Raw genomic sequence first — 22,850 nt, 5'->3', positions numbered from 1 at the left:
TTTATTAATTACGTACACGTATTAGATTTTATATATTGTTTTTTTTCTTGTGTTTTTCTCAACTAGAAAGAAATAATAAAACATGTAATATAAAATTCAACATTTGGCTCTTACAAGAGGTGGCCTCCACGTGGCAAGAGCTTTGGTTTCATATTCATTATGTTGGCAAATTACCCCATGTTTATAAGTTGAGAAATTGAGTGTTTATCGGTGGTCTAAAATACTATTGCGCTTTATATTTAAACTGAAATCATTTTCATTAAATCATATTTTACAAGAAACTTTTTTAAATAGCATTAAACTTATTGAAGATCTTACATTGATTCCGCCATAAATCATTATTATGCCCCCCTTCGAAGAAGAGGGTGTATATTGCTTTGCTCATGTCGGTCGGTAGGTCGGTCGGTCGGTCCGTCCACAGGTGGTTGTCGTATGATAACTCGAGAACGCATACGCCTAGGATCATGAAACTTCATAGGTAGATTGATCATGACTCGCAGATGACCCCTATTGATTTTGAGGTCACTAGGTCAAAGGTAAAGGTCACTGTGACCCGAAATAGTAAAATAGTTTTGGGATGATAACTCAAGAACGCATACGCTTAGGATCATGAAACTTCATGGGTAGATTGATCATGACTCACAGATGACCCCTATTGATTTTGAGGTCACTAGTAGGTCAAAGGTCAAGGTCACGGTGACCCGAAATAGTAAAATGGTTTCCGGATGATAACTCAAGAACGCATACGCCTAGGATCATGAAACTTCATGGGTAGATTGATCATGACTCGCAGATGACCCCTATCAATTTTGAGGTCACTAGGTCAAAGGTCAAGGTCACGGTGACCCGAAATAGTAAAATGGTTTCCAGATTATAACTCAAGAACGCATACGCCTAGGATCATGAAACTTCATAGGTAGATTGATCATGACTTGCAGATGACCCCTATTGTTTTTGAGGTCACTAGGTCAAAGGTCAAGGTCACGGTGACCTGAAATAGTAAAATGGTTTTCGGATGATAACTCAAGAACGCTTTTGCCTAGGATCATGAAACTTCATAGGTAGATTGATCATGACTGGCAGATGACCCCTATTGATTTTGAGGTCACAAGGTCAAAGGTCAAGGTCACGGTGACCCGAAATAGTAAAATGATTTTCGGATGATAACTCAAGAACGCTTTTGCCTAGGATCATGACACTTCATAGGTACATTGATCGTGACTCGCAGATGACCCCTATTGATTTTCAGGTCACTAGGTCAAAGGTCAAGGTCACAGTGACAAAAATCGTGCTCACACAGTGGCTGCCACTACAATGGACAGCCCATATGGGGGGCATGCATGTTTTGCAAACAGCCCTTGTTTATTATTACTATTATGTTATTTAAATAAAAGCACCAATTATAAAAAAACAACAGTATTGCATTATTTAAATCGTAAATTTACCTACAATTTCCTAACAGAATGCGTTTTTCAGAGGTAGCTCATTCATTTCCCTTAATTCTTTACTGTAGGCATATCATTAATTACTCAACTCAAAATTAATCCACAGTTTGCAAATAAATGCCCCTAATGTTATTGTAAGCCAATAATAGGTGTCATTAACACCTCGTTGTAGGTATACCACCTCTATATAAATCAATTTACCGAACCCTCCACGGCATTTACTATATAAATCAATTTACCGAACTGGTCATTTACCGAAAACTCCAGCACCCTTCACTACTATTGAAACAAATGTTCTGCTTTACTGTGTGTAGCATGTAAGTGTTAAAATGTTGTGATTTGTTATAATTTTGGTTAAAAAAGTTTGGGCATGTAAAAAATATGTTGGGCATGTAAAAATTCTTAAGTAACTGGCCCGACTGGCATGTAACTTTTCAAAGCTAATTTCCAAGACTGGTATTGCTATACGATTTTCATCATACCGGTTCGAAAATTTTACAAAAAATCACCCATATTTCGTCCAGAAAAGCCATCCAAAATATTGATATCAAGGTTAACAAAACAAAGTGGTGTTTAGTAAAAATACATTGTTACGTAAAAATAGCATTTTAAAAAGTCTATTATACAGAGTAGCGTTGTTACATGGGAGCATTCGTTTGATGCTTTTGAACAAGTTATTGTTGAATTAATTACGCACAGCTCAGCTGTAACTGTTTCGTTCGATTCTGAAATGAGCATTATTAAATTTGTAATCCGAATTTCGGAAACACGCTTCCGGATTGTAACTCAAACGCGACAATAAAAAATTCTAGCGTCAAATAAAAAGAGCTTTATATTTTATCTCAATAAAAAGCGCGCGAAAATTATGCAGACGTGTAGAACGTCGCATGGAAAGTGTGGGTGTATTTTGTGTTGTATAAAAACGGAACATCACGTCAGCGATTTAAGTGTGTTCAGTGGAAAAAAACACCCCGATTGGACGTTATTTCATCACATCTTTAAATAGTAACAAATGCCAAAATCTATTTGATACTTAAGAAAATTGGCGAATGTTTGTGTTTCTTGTTGTTCTTGAGCACTTTTATAGTAAATATTTACCAGACTTTGCTTTAAAACTGGAATATACGGGATTATCGGGTAATTGGCGAGTTATACTTCTGGTACAATTAGCAATATATTGCGATATATTGCAATACGGGTTTTTGAACTGACAATATATTGCAATACGCTTTTTGGCGTATTGTTGCAGCACTAGTACTTTGTAAGATCAAAGGAACTGTTATTGTTGCAGGTATGATCATGAACCCGGAGAAATTGAAGCAGCTCCAAGAGCAAGTCCGCATTGGAGGAAAGGTAATTATTGATAAGAAAATTCATAAATGTCAAAGTGTTTGTACTTCACATATTTCACTTGAAATCTCAAAGTATGTTTAAAAAAAATACACTAAAAAAACTGACTGCAAAATTAACATTTTTCTAAACTTAGAAGTTAGATTGATGGACAAGAAGGAATCTTTCTACATGAATGCAGTGAAGAGTAGGGATCAGAACGAATACTGAAAATGATATTCAAATATCCATTTTTCATTATGCAAATATATTCGAATACCGGTATTCGATTTTTGAACCAATGTCCGACTTACAAACAAATGAAGTAGTGTTACTATTTGGCTCACATACCAATTAAACCTTTAATGCAGCTTTAATAAAAGCAGGGCCCTTGCTACACTTAGGGTGATTGGGGCTGGGGCCCTTAGAGGGGGGGAACACAGCATCAGTCAGGTAATTTCTAGATCATTTCTATATCTTACAAATGCTTTTACAAACCACAAACATTCAGGCAATCTTGAATTATGTTTTACAAAAAATGTGCTTATTTTATACTTGTTATCAATATAAAGCAATGGTACAAGTTCAATTATTTGACATAAGTTATACCCACTGTTCATGTGATTTTCAATATTGACAGGGTTCAGCTCGGAGGAAGAAGAAGGTCGTACATAGGACAGCCACAACCAGTGACAAAAACTTACAAAACTCACTGAAAAAACTATCTGTTAACAATATTCCTGGAATTGAGGAAGTAAGTAGTGAATATATGCTCTGATGTCATTCTAGCAGATTGTGTGGTCATGCTTAAAGTTGTCATATTGAAAAAAGTGTACAAGTTAATTGATAAATTTGATTACATTGAATTCAAGTAGCCGCAAGACTTAAATGTTGGATTATGTCATGCTGTTTTTGGATTAACTGGTAGTCAGCACTTTTGGTTCATGTGATATGTCTTAAGGTTAAACTTAATATAACCAGGGGCTTTTTTTAGAGAAAGGGGAAGACGCTGGACGCTGGGTGAAAGGGGGAAAAAAGAGTGCGAAAGAGAGATATTAGGGGAAAAAATAAAAACTGTTCATTTCAATGTCTATAACTCATCAAAAGAGACTTGTCTCTGTCCTTTTTGTTCTTAAACACATTTAACAGGTATTAAAGTCAAAGTCCTTAATAAAGTTGCAGGTGTAGATCTAATAATGGGAAATGTTTTCAACTATATTTTTGTACTGGGGCCGGGGGACGATGTCAATTTTGTGATTTCAATTTCATGATGAATGGGTTGACGATCTTGATTTGCTACAGTATTGGAAGGGAAAGGAGCGGCAGCTGCCGATTGTCTACTTTCACTTTCACAATGTTCGATGTTGATAACCTCGGAATCCTGCTGGGTGATAACGGTTTTCGATGATTCTTTCTTAAAAAATGCCTCGATGCGTTCAGTATCTTCCGAGTTCGAATGTTTTATTTTGTTTGTGTAAGAACGCTAATTGTGAGACATTTTTTTCTGTTTTCACGTTTATACCCCTGGCTTGCACATAGCCCGGATGAAAATTCGACTGGTTTCCGGTAATTAATTGACGAAACACCCTTCTCGCGCAAGACCGGTATCCAGTAAAATAGTCACATGATTATTACGATTAGTTGCCCAGTTTACATGATGTTATTTAAGAGCTATATTTAGAATAACTGGGATTCCCAGATGTTGTGTGTTCGTCTGGAGAGAGAGAGCGCGAATTCGTTGTACATGGTGCAAATTGGATAATTGTCGAATGCCCCAAGGAAAAATAAACATTTCTTTGAGAGAAAATATTATATATTGGTGAAAAATGATATTTTTGGTGGGGAAATTGTATTTTAAGGGGAAAAATTCTGGTAGGGGAAGACGCCGAATATCGGCGTCACTTTCTTAGTAAAAAAAAAACCCTGATATAACAAACATAAAGAAATGTAATTGTTTTGAGGTGGACACTTTTGCTGTTTGTTTTTACACATGGCCTGATATACACATGCCAACATTTATATACACATTGCCTGATATACACAATTACACATGGCCACATAGTCATACAGGGGTTTTTCTGCCTATTTTGGGAAAAGGAGTCTGCGAAATTGGGAATTTTTTATCGACAAATTGGCCATTTTGGGAATTTTTGCTTTGATGAAACGGCTCATTTGGGAAAAACTGTGAATATATCATTCTTAAATAATTCAGTAGTTTAACAAATAAATTTGTTTTTATTTGTTATTTTGTCTTCTTTATATAAACAAATGCAATATTGGGCATGTTCAACGTTTATTCAAGTACTGCAGTTTTGTTTTTCGGTTACAGTTACACTCTGAGATAAGAACTGAACAGTCAAAACCTTATAGCAGATATTTTTTACCAAAACAAACACTGGTTAGTCACACAAGTTATTAGAAACTTCATTCTTAAAAAAAAAAAAATTTTTTTTTTTTTTTGTTTTTGGAGGAAATTGGGATTTTTTTTATAATTTCGGTTTGGGATCGGGTCCGTTTGCTTTGGGAGTGCCTGTTTTCCGGAGGCGCAGACAGTGCTGAAAAACCCCTGCATATATTTTTATTTTTTTGATATCATAAACATATTGTAGTTGTTGATCTCAGTTTCATTATGTAATTCAATTATGTTGGTGTCATGAATAGATTATGTTTTTCTGCTCTCATGCTTAAGGGTCCAGCTTTCTTTTTGAACAGTCATATTATGAAGTAGTTTTAGTAGTAAAACATAGCACAAATTTGATATCACTGTGTTGGTACATTTCCAGGTAAATATGATAAAGGATGATGGACAGGTGATACACTTTAACAACCCAAAGGTCCAGGCTTCATTAGCGGCCAATACTTTTGCTATCAGCGGACACGCTGAAAATAAACGTAAGTCTGTGTTCTGCCTGCAAATATTACTTCACAATATTTCATGTACTTGGTGGGTTTTTGTGCTTTATATTTTACAGCCTGTTGGATTGGGGAAAATAGCGTGTTAAACCATGAAGTTGGTTATAATGAAACATTATTTATATGAATATAAATACAATTATTGTCCCCTACCGGTTTCACCGGAGGGGACCTATGGTTTGCGCTCTGTGAGTCTGTCACACTTTTCTGGATCCTTCAATAACTTTATCAGTTCTTAATATTTTTTCATGAAACTTGAAACATGGATATATTGCAATATGGACATTATGCACGTCATTTTATTTTGTTCCTAAGTCAAAAATTCTGGTTGCTATGGCAACAAATGGACTAGAAATACTGCTGAAATGGTGGTTTTCTGGATCCTGCGATAACTTCAAAAGTTCTTAATATTTGTTCATGAAACTTGGAACATGAATAGATGGCAATATGGACATTATGCACGTCATTTCATTTTGTTCCTACGTCAAAAATTGTGGTTGCTATGGCAACCAAAAATAAAGAATTTATGAAAATGGTGGAATTTCTGACATTGTTGGAGCCGGTAGGGGACCATATTGCTTGACAATAGCCTTGTTCAAATAATTTTTTATGTGCATGTTAAACTGAATCTTAAAATTTTTATTATTATTTTCTACGGAGTTAAATTGATGTATAATAAACTCAATCAACCAGTAAGTAACTGATTTTAGCAATAAAAAAAATCTTTTTGTGGTAATGGTCAGAGTTTTGGGGTAAAAAAATTGACTTTGCAGTGATTTTTTTTGCTCAAATTTACAGTCGATTTTCGGCTGCTTCCCAATCGCAAACATACACGTTTTTTCCCAAAAATCTGACCAAAATTTCCCAAAAAAAGCCCCATTTCCCCCAAAAAAAAAAAAAAAAATTATATTTTTTTTTTCTCTTTTTTTTTTTAGAAAGAAGTCTCATATAACTTAATTATGATTTCTTAAATCTAAGTCTCAACTTTATATTTTAAACATCTTACAAAATATATAACTTGAATTTAGTCATTTTTGTGCATAAATCATTCCCAAACTTGCAACCTTTATTGATTAAAAAAAATCCCAATTTGACCAGACTCCTTTTCTAGGAAACTCCCTGAACATGCACTTAAAAACAATATAACTTCTGTTACTTATAATCCTATTTATAATGCTTAATTTTTCCCAATATCATGGTTTATCGCGCTATTTTTCCCAATTTCACGGTTTATCATGCTAATTTTCCCAATTCAAATGGCACAGGCTGTAACAAATTAAAGCAAAAAAAATCACTGCTTTGCCATAAGAGGCTGTAATATAGGGCAAAACAATCACTGCTAATCATAAATGTATATGTATTGGTTCAACTTTTAATTTTTAAGAATCAGTAATTTTTGTAAGAGTAATAGGACTTAAAGTCTGCTGAAAACTGTGGTCACAGTAGGATATTATATCACCTCACAAATGAGTTGTCCACTATGATGAAAATTTTGGAATTACCATTTGATACTTTGTGAAACATTCCTTGCGGCTTATATTTCTGAGTGGATTTTTTTTTTCATTTGTAAATGTAACCATGAAGTACCTGAACCATTTTATGTTCTGTTTTGTGTTTGTTCACAGAAATTTCTGAGATGCTCCCGGGCATTCTTAATCAACTTGGTGCAGAAAGCCTGAGTAGTCTGAAGAAGCTGGCATCATCAGTATCAGGTGAGATGTTTGAAGTGTTAATTGTTTTTAACTTGCTTTTTTGAGTGTCTTTTATAGGTTCAATTTAAAAATACAAAAAGAATACTAGTACTTGTTATGATAGGACTATTTGACAGACTGGTTGTATCAGGATGGGCAAATCAAGCTTTGAAGGAAGCGTAACTTTGTCAAGCATAGGTGGATTTTCAAATAACTCGAGACAGAAGTGAGAAGCATGATGGAATGGAGTGTTGCATGCAAGGTCCCTATTTAAAAGTTGAAGATCTTAATACAAGGGCAAATGTCAATATACCAAATTTAACGTAACACTATCCAAAGCGTAATTTTGTCCAGTTCATGTTTACATGTATATCAAATCATTTAGTAGATTTAATGGGACAAATTGTCAGATGCAAGAAAAAGGTCAAAGGTCAGATATATGATAGGAATACTTAGAGCTTTGTCTTTACCTTGATTATTTCCAGTCCTGCAAAGATAGATTTTCAAAGTTAAGGAGTTAAGGAATTGTTTGACAGGTGTCTGGCACATTAATCAAGTCAAATTTCTGGTTAAGATTAATGGTAAAAAGTCAACACTTAGTGACTTTCCGTCCTAAGACAGAGTAGGCTGTAGCTCAAACTGGACCCATAGTTGAAGGTCAAGGCTGCAATTCGAAGTCAAATGCAAATATCATTTGAGACCTTTTCCAATCTTTATTTCTTAGCCCTTTACAACTTTGATGCATTTGAAGTCCTTTAGAAAATCATATTAAATTGAAGTCCTTTATGAATACATTAAAGTTTAAAAGGCTTTATTTGCAAGCCTAAGATAATAATTAGTAGCAAACAGCATAAAACCTGATCAGACTGCAAGTAACTCACAGGCTGTTCTGGTTTTATGCTGTTTGCACATAACCATTATGCTTTTCACTTTGCCTCTTAGTGGGAATGGGTTAAATAGACTTTAGAAAGATGTTTTTGCTCCCCTGAGCATGAATGCTTATGGTGAGCTATTGTGGTCATCCTATGTCCAACGTCTGTTGTCCTGCTTAATGTGTTTTGCATCATGCTTCCTAAATTGTTAGCCAGTTACCACTGTTATGGCCACAATTTCCCCCAATCTTAATTAAACCTGGCTTTAGAATGTTCATCTTGACAATCGGCCGAGTTCAAATCTGGGTCAGATGCATCATAAAGCTCATTCACAGGGTCAAATTTTTGAAAAACATATGACCACTCTAGGAACCACTCTTATATTTCAATTTTGATGACACGTTTGGCAAATAAGGCCTGAACAGAAAAGATTTGTTTCTGGTTCCACTACCAACCCTATATTATAACTGCCAGCTAAAAAGTTTGTATATCCCAAATTGGGATCTGTATATTTTTGTCATTTTTACAAATTAATATTTTTGCGCAACAGACATTAATTAATTATTATTTTAAAATTGCCTTTACAAGAGATTGTGACCCACGTTTAAATGTGCATATGCTGTACTAATTCCAACTACAAATTACATGTAACAGTTCTCGCATACTTTTTGTAAATCAAGTTCGAAACAATATCTGGGTTGAAAACAAAAACTGTGTAGATTTAAGAACATTGAGATCTTTTACTTAAATGTTAAAAGTTTTGTAGCGTAATTTAACTAAATTATATTGCAAATTATTTATAATTACATTCTCTCTCAGTAAAAAACGCTTAAGATAGGCGGAATCCTTAGCACTACATGTATGTTTGTTTGATATATCGGTATTGATCAGTGGCAAGAGAAACTGTATACACCTTAACGTGGACATGGTGTAATTTATAATTTGGTTTCATGTTTGAATAAAGATTTGATTTACAGGCAGCTTCATCATAATTGTAGGTAGAATAGATTGAGGGGACGTTTTCAAAGCTGTCATGTGCGATGTAAGCCAATGATGTTGAGCGAGTGGGGGTTATTATTTGTTGGTGTACACAAATGTTGTGATTTTGGATTTAAAAAAATTTAAAGTGTGTGAAATATGCATGCCCCAAAGATTTGGTGTATATTTTACATTCATAATTTTCTAAATAATGGATCACAATAAATTGGGCCTGTAGTGTAGTTATATTAGATTTCAAATTTATGTTACTAAAAAAATTGGGACAGACGCATATACAAACTCTTTCATAACGATGTTACATTTAATTCTTGTCTTTATAAAATTTTTTATACCAACTGTACCGTTGAAATAATATGTTTGTTACCATGTAACCAGAAACAAACCCTTTTTTGTTTAGGCCTATCTAGACCAGGTCAAGTCTTCAACAATTCAGGTGAGTGCTTTAGGGCAGTCATGGCTATTTTATAATATTGGCACTCTTGAAGGTGTCTTATACATGCAGCAGTGTTTTTTTTTCATTCAAAATCGGGTACGGTAATCGGCCCAATTCCCAATGGAAAAAAGTATATATTTTTCCCAAATGGGAGCTTAAAATTCCCAATGGAATATTTAAAAAAAAAATAAATATATTTTTAGATCTCGATATATTGTTCATCTCCCATCCATTATTATAAGTTCAACTTTAGTAAATATAAAATACTGAAAACACTTGTATTCTCAATTTTGAAGCATTTTTTAGCGAAACAACAACAACACTAATTTCCAAATTTTAGACAAAACGCCGCAAATTTTCCCAATCCAAAGTGACCCTGCCCCATTCCTAAAATGGTGAAAAAAAACACTGCTTATAGCAGTCATTGTATGATGATTGATATTTAAAATGATGAAAAGTTTGAAATTTTCCAAGCGGCGAATATTTCTAAATTTAAACGTTTAAATCCCTTTTAAATTGTTATTATGTTCTACATGGTTGAACATCAAAGTGATCAAATGTTGGGTTTTCTACAAGTGGCAAATATTTCTGAAAACTATCAAAACCTACTTTGGATTGTTATTTATATATGCTCATTGTCAACTCCTGTGGTCAACAATTTTAATTAGGAAAAGTTTTGAAACTAATGTCAAAATTTTCATGGAGCAAAATTTCAAAGTTAATTTTTCCAGACAGTAAACTAAATTTGGATTTTAAAAGCTATTGATGAAGTTATTTATACAGAATGATGTCCATTATTTCTTGATACTTAAATAAATTGAATGTTCTTAAATGATGAAAAGTTTGGAATTACCATTTGAAAGAAATGTGAAAATTTCCAAGCGGCAAATTATTCTGAATTATAAGCTATGAAGTTCAATTTTGTACTCTTAGTTCAATATACATTCACAATGTCACATTGATATGTTTTAAAATTATAATGATGAAAAGTTTGGAATTACCATTTGAAAGAAATGTGAAAATTTCCAAGCGGCAACTATTTCTGAATGGAAAATACAAAAAAAACTAATTTTTAGCACGGCTGTTTTCTGAGAAAACCTGAGGTATTGTCATACAGTGCCCCAGATAATTATTTGGGAAAAAGGGTTTTCACCCATTGATTTTGAAAAATAGGGTGATTTCATTCTTTAAATAGGATGAATGAGTTATAAAAATGCATATTTTAAAATCATTGTTGCTTTACTTCTGTTGAAGCTGCACACTTGGATTGCTTCAATAGGACTGTAAACTATCATATTAATTAACTTTAACAAACTGATGTTTTATAACATTTTAAATCCTTAAAACTGCCCATAATATAAACTTCAAACTTAAAAAAAAATCGATAACACGAATGATTCGGCACTTATTGGCTCTTGCTTTCTTTGTTCGAAAAAGTTAGCGACCGAGTGATATTTTGGCGCAACAATTGCGGACGTCTTTCGACCTCTCTTAGACATTTTTATTTCGCATCGTACTAGAAACTGAAAGTACAGACGTTTTGCAAATACATGCACAACGAGCGACGAATTAAGTCAGATTGAATACGCATGCATGTCGTCGTAAATAATTTGGTCAGACGCTTTATTTAACTATGAAATCTAGTCCGCTCAGCGTTTGAATAACTTTGATTGTTTTCCTGCTCCGTCATCCAGTCGCTTCCTAAAGAAAAGCGTCGCCGCATTACGCTAATAATTCCAAAGAGAAAAGGCATTTTCAATCGAAGCTATTGTATCGTACGCATGGAATTTGACGAATTTGCGTTAAAGTCAAATTGGTTGTGTTTTCAATACGCATTATATTGTATTTCTTTGCGTTTTTAAACATTTTTATAGGGTGAAAGACGCAGATATGCAGCTTATCTGGGGCACTGGTCATAGCCAGCTCGTCCTGTCGTCCGCGTCGTGCTAAAACCTTAACATTTTGTCAAGGTTTTGAACATTGGCTCTAAAATCAAAATGTTCAACCTACAACTTTTAAACTTTATATGTAGCTGCACCTTGATGAGTTCTACATGACACACCCATTTTTGGGTCACTAGGTCAAAGGTCAAGGTCACTGTGACCTCTAAAAAAAATAAAAAAAATCTGAAATCTTTCATTTATTCAAACTGCACCCACAGACGAGTGTGGCACCCGTTATGCGATGCTCTTGTTATTGTTTTTTTTAGCTCATCTATTTTTTGAAAAAAAATTATGAGCTATTGTCATCACCTTGGCGTCGGCGTTGGCGTTGGCGTTGGCGTTGGCGTTGGCGTTGGCGTCGGCGTCCGGTTAAGTTTTGCGTTTAGGTCCACTTTTCTCAGAAAGTATCAATGCTATTGCATTCAAACTTGGTACACTTACTTACTATCATGAGGGGACTAGGCAGGCAAAGTTAGATAACTCTGGCGTGCATTTTGACAGAATTATGTGCCCTTTTTGTACTTAAAAAATTGCAAATTTTGGTTAAGTTTTGCGTTTAGTTCCACTTTTCTCAGTAAGTATCAATGCTATTGCATTCAAACTTGGTACACTTACTTACTATCATGAGGGGACTGGGCAGGCAAAGTTAGATAACTCTGGCATGCATTTTGACAGAATTATGTGCCCTTTTTATACTTAGAAAATTGACAATTTTGGTTAAGTTTTGTGTTTAGGTCCATTTTATTCCTTAAGCATCAAAGCTATTGCTTTCATACTTGCAACACTTACTAACTATCATAAGGGGACTGTGCAGGCAAAGTAATGTAACTCTGACTGGCATTTTGACAGAATTATGTGCCCTTTTTATACTTAGAAAATTGAAAATTTGATTAAGTTTTGTGTTTAGGTCCACTTTATTCCTACAGTATCAAAGCTATTGCTTTCATACTTGCAAGATTTATGAACTATCATAAGGGGACGGTGCAGGCAAAGTTATGTAACTCTGACTGGCATTTGGACGGAATTATGGGCCCTTTATACTTAGAAAATTGAAAATTTGGTTAAGATTTATGTTTTGGTCACTTTACCCCTAAAGTATCATAGATATTGCTTTCATACTTGGAACACTCACAAACTATCATAAGGGTACAGTAAAAGGACAAGTTGCATAACTCTGGTTGTCATTGTTACGGAATTATGGCCCTTTTTTGACTTAGTAACTTTTAATATATGGTTAAATTTTGTGTTTCGATCCACTCGAAGTATCAAGGCTATTGCTTTCAAACTTCAAATACTTACATGCTATCATGAGGTTACTGTACCTGGCAACTTGAATTTTACTTTGACCTTTGAATGACCTTGACTCTCAAGGTCAAATTATTAAATTTTGCTAAAATTGCCATAACTTCTTTATTTATGATTAGATTTGATTGATACTTTGATGAAACTACTCTTACCTGACATACCACAATAGACTTCACCCAAACCATCCCCCGTGCCCTCCCCCCCCCTCCCCCCCCTCCCCCCCCCCCCTAATTTTTTTTTTTTTTTTTTTTTTTATAAGATCATCTCACAAATGACCACCACACCCTCACACTATACCCCCACCCCACCCCCCCCCACCCCCCCCCCCAAATTTTTTTTTTGATTTTTTTTTTTTTTTTTTTTTTTTTTTTTTAAGATCATCTCACAAATTATCACCACACCCTCACACTATACCCCCCCCCCCCCCCGATTTTTTTTTTTTTTTTTTTTTTTTTTTCGCTTTTTTGGAAGATAATGTAATAAATGTCCACAACCCCACACTATACACCCCTCTTCACTCCACTCCTCCCTCCTTTGTGATTGAAAATGAGAGTCCCTTCACCTTTAAAAAGAAAATAGATGAGCGGTCTGCACCCGCAAGGCGGTGCTCTTGTTTTTATAGCAGTGTCCACTATTATGGTTAAAAAATGATAATGATGAAAAGTTTGGAATTACCATTTGGAACAATTGTGAAAATTTCCTAGCGACAAACTTTCTGACTGAGACTTTCAAACAGAATAATAAATGTCATTTTATATTTCTGGCGAGTTTGATAAACAGATGTACATCATTTTAAAATGCTTAAATCAACTCCATATTCTCAAATCATGAAAAGTTTGAGATTTCCATTGGAAAAAAAAGAGAAAGTTTCCAAGCAGCAAATATACTGGCTTGGAAACTATCAAAACGATATTTTGATTGTTTGTCGTTATAAGTGACCATTTTCAACTTTTATGGTTAACAAATCTGATGATGAATAGCTTGGAATTACCATTTGAAACAAATGAAAAAATTTACGAATCGGCAAATATTTATGAAAGGAAAATATCAAAACAAACTATATGTTATATATGCACACTGTCGACTATTATGACTAAAAAATTATAATGATGAAAAGTTTGGAATTACCATTTGAAACAAATGTGAAAATTTCCAAGCGGCAACATTTTCTGAATAAAAATTACAAAAAAATAAAATAAGTGGATTTCAATTACTATAAAGTTAGTTAAACAGATGTCAAATATACAATAATGCTTAAATAAATGGTATGTTTTCAAATGATGAAAAGTTTGGAATTACCATTTGAAACAAATGTGAAAATTTCCAAGCGGCAAAATTTTCTGAGTGAATAATTACAAAGAGTAAAATAATTGGATTTAAATTACTGGGAAGTAAGTTAAACAGATGTCCAATATATAATTATACAGTGATTTTTTTAGCCCAATTGGGAAAAGTACCGGTACCAGTCCAGTTCAATTGGGAAAATTGTGCATGATAAACCTTTTAATTGGGAAAATTAACGTCATGAAGTTTTCATATTGAGAAATCGGTGTATTCTATTTTTTGCTCCCAAATACTTTAAAATTGATAATTTAATGTTGTCAAGTTGTCAATATTATAATAACTTATGTTCAAGCCATAGAGCTGCATAGGGAACTAACTGAATGTTTCATTTTATTTATTTATAAAAGATATTTTAATTATTTTAGAAACCTTCCATTGGGATTTTTTTTACAGCAATTGGGAAATTTATAGTTTTTCTAATTGTGAAAGTGCCATTTTCCGGTACTTTATAAAAAAGGAAAAGAATCGCTGTAATACTTAAATAAATGGTATATTTTCAAATGATGAAAAGTTTGGAATTACCATTTGAAAAAAATGTGAAAATTTCCAAGCGGCAAAATTTTCTGAGTGAATAATTACAAAGAGTAAAATAATTGGATTTTAATTACTGGGAAGTAAGTTTAATAGATGGCCAATATACAATAATACCGGTACTCAAATAAATGGAATGCTTTCAAATGATGAAAAGTTTGGAATTACCATTTGAAAAAAATGTGAAAATTTCCAAGCGGCAAAACTTTCTGAGTGAATAATTACAATGAGTAAAATAACTGGATTTAAATTACTGGGAAGTAAGTTTAATAGATGGCCAATATACAATAACACTTAAATAAATGGTATGTTTTCAAATGATGAAAATTTTGGAATTACCATTTGAAACAAATGTGAAAAATTCCAAGCGGCAAAATTTTCTGAGTGAATAATTACAAAGAGTAAAATAACTGGATTTTAATTACTGTGAAGTTTGTTAAACAGATGGCTAATAGACAATAATACTCAAATAAATGGTATGTCTTCAAATGATGAAAAGTTTGGAATTACCATTTGAAACAAATGTGAACATTTCCAAGCTGCAAAATTTTTTTAGTGAATAATTACAAAGAGTAAAATACTGGATTTAAATTACTGGGAAGTAAGTTAAACAGATGGCCAATATACAATAATACTCAAATAAATGGTATGTTTTCAAATGATGAAAAGTTTGGAATAAGCATTTGAAACAAATGTGAAAATTTCCAAGCAGCTTACAATTCTGGCCAACATAATCTTTCTATTCATATGCATGTGTTTACATGTAGCTGTATTGATTTAAAGATTACTTGTTGTACGTTCTATAGTGTTAATATATTTAATATCAATCTATGTAATAACAGCTACTTGTATTTTATTATATGAAGACAAATATAAAAATATTGAATACAATCTGCTTGTTGAATTTTTGCTTTATTGACATAACTAAAATATTAATATATAGATTTAAGACCATGGGTTATGTGTTATTATGTTGAGACTAATATAGACATATTGAATAAAGACTACTTGTTGTATTTTATTATAATAAGACGAATGTGAACATATTGAGTTATGACAACTTATTGTTTTATATTATTTTAAAATAATATAAACATATTTATTTAAGAAAACTTTTTTTATTTTATTTTAGTAAGTCTAATATTAATTTATACAATAAAGACTACTTTTGCTCCATGTATATTTGAGCCTTGTTCTGAGAAAACTGGGCTTAATGCATGTGCGTAAAGTGTCATCCCAGATTAGCCTGTGCAGTCCGCACAGGCTAATCAGGTATATTTGAGCCTTGTTCTGAGAAAACTGGGCTTAATGCATGTGTGTAAAGTGTCATCCCAGATTAGCCTGTGCAGTCCGCACAGGCTCATCAGGGAAGACACTTTCCGCCTAAATTGGATTTTTGCTAAGAAGAGACTTCATTTAAACGAAAAATGTCAAAAGCAATTAGCCTGTGCGGACTGCACAGGCTAATCTGGGACGACACTTTACGCACATGCATTATGCCTAGTTTTCTCAGAACGCGACTCATCTAGACTATGTGGATGTTCTGAACTTTCAGCCGGTGGTGATGCAACCAAGCCCAGCACAGACGATGTAGATGACGATGATGTTCCAGGTTTGATAAATAGGCTGTATTGAACATGCCTTGCATTGATTTAGTAGTTTTAACCAATTAAGTAGACCATAATAACTAACTTTAAACTTAAATTTGTGGAACCATGAGCATCAAACACTGGATATTGATGTTCTGGCAGACTGAAAGCAGATTTGATGTATAACAAGTTCCATTACTGTAATCTGTTTTGCATCCACTAAATACTTAAGTCTTTATCAGGCATCCATTAAGTTTACTTGATTTACAATGAATGTAAAAAGAAAAAAAATAGTAAATACAATTGAGAAACTTACTGATAATCTTAACAAGAATGTATTAAAATGCATTATTATGCCCCCCTTTGAAGAAGAGGGGGTATATTGTTTTGCACCTGTTGGTCTGTCTGTATGTATGTATGTCTGTCCGTCCACCAGATGGTTTCCGGATGATAACTCAAGAACGGCCTAGGATCATGAAACTTCATAGGTAGATAGATCATGACTCGCAGATGACCCCTTTTAATTTTGAGGTCACTAGGTCAAGGTCACGGTGACCCGAAATAGTATAACGGTTTCCGGATGATAACTCAAGAACGCATACGCCTAGCTAGGATCATGAAACTTCATAGGTAGATAGATCATGACTCGCAGATGACCCCTATTGATTTTGAGGTCACTAGGTCAAAGGTCAAGGTCAAGGTGACCCGAAATAGTAAAATGGTTTTTGGATGATAACTCAAGAACGCATACGCCTAGGATCATGAAACTTCATAGGTAGATTGATCATGACTTGCAGATGACCTCTATTGATTTTGAGGTCAAAGGTCAAGGTCACGGTGACCCGAAATAGTAAAATGGTTTTCGGATGATAACTCAAGAACGCATACTCCTAGGATCATGAAACTTCATAGATAGATTGATCATGACTAGCAGATGACCCCTATTGATTTTCAGGTCACTAGGTCAAAGGTCAAGGTCACGGTGACCCGAAACAGTTAAATTGTTTCTGGATGATAACTCAAGAACGCTTTTGCCTAGGATCATGACACTTCATAGGTACATTGATCATGACTCGCAGATGACCCCTATTGATTTCCAGGTCACTAGGTCAAAGGTCAAGGTCACAGTGACAAAAAACGTTTTCACACAATTGCTGCCACTACAACGGACAGCCCATTTGGGGGGCATGCATGTTTTACAAACAGCCCTTGTTATAGGATTTATGTTGGATGTTAAATATTTGTCTGGTAATTTGGAATAATTATCAGTGTAAATTGCCTACAAGGCAGAGAGAACAAACGGGATTAATAGGGGATTAGCTTCAGTGGTCTGGACATAAAGGGATACAATTTTGTTATTTGATTGTTTATGATGAGGTATACATGTACACATGTGTGATAAAACATTTGGAGTTACCATTTGAAAAAAATGTGAAAATTTAAGGGGTTAATATTTCTGACAAATTGGAACAGATTATAATTTCAACCATTTGATCATAAAATATTCATTATATTCTGTATTTACATCAACTTAATACTTGAATTGCTTAATCAGGGTGGTCACAATCAAAATAGGAAAAAGTGCAAATTGATGGCACGAATCTATTAACTCCCCCTGAATTGAAAATTAGAATCTTGTAAATAAATTATCATAACAAGCAAGCAATAAAATACAAAAATGCATTATTTATATTTTATGCAACAAAAAGTGAAAAGTGGAGATTTAAATCCATTAAGTGACAACTACATGTACATGTAGTAACTCATGCTGTTTATGGGAACAAATTATCAGTGTTAATCTGGTACAAGACAGAGAAAACAAATGCAATTAATATGGACATTTCTTCCGTTGATACAAAGTGAAACAAAATTGCTGTTATTTTAAGAGAGGCTGTTTTCGGAGAAAACCCGAGCTATTGTCATTACCAGCTCGTCGTCCGCCGTAGGTGTTGTGCTAAAACCTTAAAATTGGCCATAACTTTTGAAATATTGAACATAGCAACTTGATATTTGGCATGCATATGTATCTCATGGAGCTGCACATTTTTAGTGGCAAAATTTCAATGTGAACATCATCCATCATGGTCTAGGGTCGAAAAAACAAAGTCAAGGGAAGTAATAAGTTTTAAATGGACATAGTTATCTGACCTGCCCACGTATATATTTTTGTTAAATAAATCAAAGCGGCACTAGGCGGCATTGTGTTTCTGAAAACACATTGTGGTAAAAGGTCAAGGTCATCCTTTACGGTCTATGGTAAAAAATACAGATTTAAGGGAAGTAATAAGCTTTAAAAAGGGAGAAAATTATTCAATATTGAACATAGCCACTTATATATATTTGGCATGCATGTGTATCTCATGGAGCTGCACATTATGAGTGGTGAATCTACAGTCACAGTATAGTGGCTTTTAATGATCTGCTACTTAAAATAGAGATTTGTTACAGACAATTATTTTCAAGGGAAGTAATTTATATAATTATAAATCTCATATTATATATTTCCTTACCAAGAATTGAAGCTCTTTTCACAGTAACTGTACAGATTTATTATTTTGATTATTTATAACCCAAATGATTGATTTTTCAATTTTTTTTTTTTTAAATGATATATTTATAATTTCTTTGATGTTCATTATATACCTGTGGACTTATGTCCATAGATACACGATCAACTCTGGTAATGATCTCTTTTAAACCACAGGCCTTGGTTGTCAGTGATGTCTGACATGGTCATAATGACTGTGAGACCCCCCCCCCCCCCCCCCTCCTTCCCAAATGCCAAATGATAAATAGAAATTTTATTTCAATGCGGCGCAGTAGGGGGCATTGTGTTTCTGACAAACACATCTCTTGTTGGGTCACTAGGTCAAAGGTCAAGGTCACTGTGACCTTAAAAAAGAAGAAAACAATCTGACAAGCTTTCGCAGCCGAGCGTGGCACCCGTTATGCGGTGCTCTTGTTCATGTTTATGATGTTAACACACATGTGTGATGAAAAGTTTGGAATTACCATTTGAAAAAAATGTGAAAATTTCCAAGCGGCAAATATTTCTGACATAAAATGAAATGGCAACTTATAATACAATTATTTGATAATAGAACTTGTTTGGTACCATTTCTTAATATCTTTTGTATCTCTCTTTGCAGATCTGGTTGAAAACTTTGATGAGGCTTCCAAGGGAGAGGGCGATTAAACAGCGTCAGAACATGTCATCCTATATTTTCATCCTCGAACTTAAACAAACATTTCGCAGAAGTGGTGAAAGAACGAGTTGTGTTTGAACATGTTTGATCCGCTTTTTTGTACACAAATACTCCCTTGATATAATTTTTTATTTAACGCGAAGTTAAGATCAAAACTTGGTGACTTAATGTTGCATTAAATGTGCTGTAGTGTTAAACAATTATTTTTGTATCATGCTGTACCTGAAATTACAAGATTATGTATTTAAATCAGTTATGGTTAATTGCATTTTAATCTATCACATGAGATCCTGTGTTATTTTGTTCAAAACATCACAATATTGTATTTACTTTCGGATATTTGAATATTAGGAGTTAATTTATAATACACCTATAATGTTCATTTATCAAAATAAAGTCTTTTTTGGTACTTTTCTGTTCTTTATTACAATGAGTATTTGGTTTATTTATAATACAACAGACTACTGCTTGTTTAAAAATAAATGAATGTTTGAATGCCATGAATGTTAATTATACATTGGGTTTATAATAGATGCATTATATGTGCGACTGCCTGTAAATCATTGAATTAAGGAAATCATCTTATTGGTGAAAAACATTTAACAGATTTGACAAAAGGTCAGCTTTTAGTGTGAGGTGTCCTTGCACTATGCATGATGATAAAGCAAATCAAAAACCTCTTGAAAACTAATCTGATCACATGACAAGCAAATAATTTTGACACTAATCTGAAATAGGTTACAGCATACTAAACAATTTAGATATGAAATTGTGCACTCTAAAAATCAAGTTGAAAACATATTTTTGTTGTAAAAAAACACTTTTTTTAGCTTACATGAGAACGCTTTTGTGATCGCCTTCAGTCTGCAAAATTAACCCATCGCCTGATCGCCAATGCGATGAAATCCAAGCTCTGGCGATATAAAAATTGAATATCGATCGCCTGATTTGAGATGAAAAAAATCCAAAAAGACAGTTTGGAAATAAACCGATAAATAATCAATTTACGAAAATTCGTTCGTGTGCGTCGGCATTCCAGAAATTTGCCCTCGGTACAGATTTTGCTCGGTATTTTATTTATTTATTTCTGATTGGTTAGCGGATGGCACGGACATGAACTGCAACTGACGAAAAATCTTCACTACTAATTTGTCTACTTTCAGAAGAAAATCTACGAAGCATGCAAAGTTTTAAGTGATCGATTAGCGAAGTAAAGCAGTGCAATATCATTTTGTTAGGCAATATGTTAAACAAATTCTACAATGATAATGTATTTGCTAGGTAACTGGTTTTTAATTTTCTTCAGTTAAACGATATTGCACATTTTATTTCCTGGGCAAAACACGTCCTTTTCGGACTGTCGTTTTCGGATACAGTACTTGTCGTCGGTTACCGCTTGTCGTCGATTATAAGTTACCGCTTGTCGTCGATTATAATTTATCTTCCACATTCTTAATTAACAATAATAGAATGACTAATACACATGCGGTGATACGGTCAGACGGTTTATAATATTTCGCATTGTATTCATCAGCAATTTGTTAGGGCCCCAGTCCCCCGGCCTAATTTTCCGAATTTCAAATTTGGGACAATTGAAACCCCTGCCAAACCTCATAGGGCTATTTTGGGCCCTGGTAAAAAGGAAATTTCCAAATCAACAGATGCATCTATGTTGGCATAATGCATGTGACCAGGCAGTTGATGTTACAATGGATGTGGCCGTGCATCATGATGTAGTTCTTCAGACTGACTATATATCAGATGCTGAAATTATTATCATATGCTGACTCAGATGAGAATAACAAAATACTGTGTAGAGTTCTTTTGTGAATAAGCCAGATATCAAGAATTGGATAAAAGTCTGAACACCACTGATTTGTTCACAACTCAAACCCTTAATTGCATTACATGTTTAATAAGGACTGTTGACGTCTTTTCATAATAATATCAATGGACAAAAGTTTGGCTTTGAAAAATTGCCTCTGGCTATGAAATGTTGAAAGTTTCATAGCCACATTGTCTATGAAGATGCAAGTAATAGTTTTGCAGACTGATCGCCTTTAGTCCATCTCCATCTTGCGGCGTCAACATTTGCCTTGTTAAAATTCTAGAGGCCACATTAATTGTCCGATCTTCATGAAATTTGGTCAGAAAATTTGTCCCAATGATATCTTGGACGAGTTTAAAAATGGTTCCAGGTGCTTGAAAAACATGGTTGCCAGGGGGTGGGGCATTTTTACTTATATGGCTATGTAACACCTTGTTAACACTCTAGAGGCCACATTTATTGTCCGATCATTATGAATCTTGGTCAGAAGATTTGTGCCAATGATATCTTAGATGAGTTAAGAAAAGGTTCCAGGTGCTTGAAAAACATGGTCGCCAGGGGGCGGGGCATTTTTATGTCCCCCACAAATAGTAGTGGGGGACATATTGTTTTTGCCCTCTCTGTTGGTCTGTTGGTTGGTTGGTCTGTTGGTTGGTTGGTTGGTTTGCGCCAACTTTAACATTTGCAATAACTTTTGCAATATTAAAGATAGCAACTTGATATTGGCATGCATATGTATCTCATGGAGCTGCACATTTTGAGTGGTGAAAGGTCAAGGTCATCCTTCAAGGTCAAAGGTCAAATATATGGGTCAAAATCGCTCATTTAATGTACACTTTTGCAGTATTTCAATATTCAAGATAGCAACTTGATATTTGGCATGTATTTGTATCTCATGGAGCTGCACATTTTGAGTGGTGAAAGGTCAAAGTCAAGGTCATCCTTCAAGGTCAGATGTCAAATATATGTGGCCAAAATCGCGCATTTTATGAGTACATCCTCGAACTTAAACAAACATTTCGCAGAAGTGGTGAAAGAACGAGTTGTGTTTGAACATGTTTGATCCGCTTTTTTGTACACAAATACTCCCTTGATATAATTTTTTATTTAACGCGAAGTTAAGATCAAAACTTGGTGACTTAATGTTGCATTAAATGTGCTGTAGTGTTAAACAATTATTTTTGTATCATGCCAATGTCAGATGTCAAATATATGTGGCCAAAATCGCGCATTTTATGAGTACTTTTGCAATATTGAAGATAGCAACTTGATATTTGGCATGCATGTGTATCTCATGGAGCTGCACATTTTGAGTGGTGGAAGGTCAAGGTCATCCTTCAAGGTCAGAGGTCAAATATATGTGGCCCAAATCGCTAATTTTATGAATACTTTTGCAATATTGAAGATAGCAACTTGATATTT

At 34.1% G+C, this 22,850-nt stretch overlaps 1 protein-coding gene across 3 annotated transcripts in view; it reads left to right on the top strand.

The window, feature by feature from the left end:
• The window catches only part of LOC127863173 (transcription factor BTF3 homolog 4-like), a 28,237-nt gene extending 5,599 nt beyond the window's left edge, over positions 1-22,638 (top strand). Inside the window, exons 2-9 of one of the 3 annotated variants that reach the window (XM_052402570.1) lie at positions 2,737-2,798; positions 3,415-3,528; positions 5,558-5,666; positions 7,313-7,399; positions 9,647-9,682; positions 16,361-16,417; positions 19,544-19,638; positions 22,446-22,638. In XM_052402570.1, coding sequence (XP_052258530.1) covers positions 2,739-2,798; positions 3,415-3,528; positions 5,558-5,666; positions 7,313-7,399; positions 9,647-9,682; positions 16,361-16,417; positions 19,544-19,590 — 510 coding nt within the window. In that variant the 5' untranslated portion in view covers positions 2,737-2,738 and the 3' untranslated portion in view covers positions 19,591-19,638; positions 22,446-22,638. Of the gene's footprint in view, positions 1-2,736; positions 2,799-3,414; positions 3,529-5,557; positions 5,667-7,312; positions 7,400-9,646; positions 9,683-16,360; positions 16,418-19,543; positions 20,010-22,445 lie in introns of those variants that run through there. The other 2 variants (XM_052402569.1, XM_052402571.1) reach the window with 2 other exon arrangements.
• The last annotated feature ends 212 nt before the right edge of the window (positions 22,639-22,850 follow it).

The sequence above is a fragment of the Dreissena polymorpha genome, unplaced genomic scaffold (genome assembly GCF_020536995.1).
Source record: "Dreissena polymorpha isolate Duluth1 unplaced genomic scaffold, UMN_Dpol_1.0 chrUn001, whole genome shotgun sequence".
Classification (NCBI taxonomy): Eukaryota; Metazoa; Mollusca; class Bivalvia; order Myida; family Dreissenidae; genus Dreissena; species Dreissena polymorpha.
This window is presented reverse-complemented; position numbering and strand designations above follow the sequence as displayed.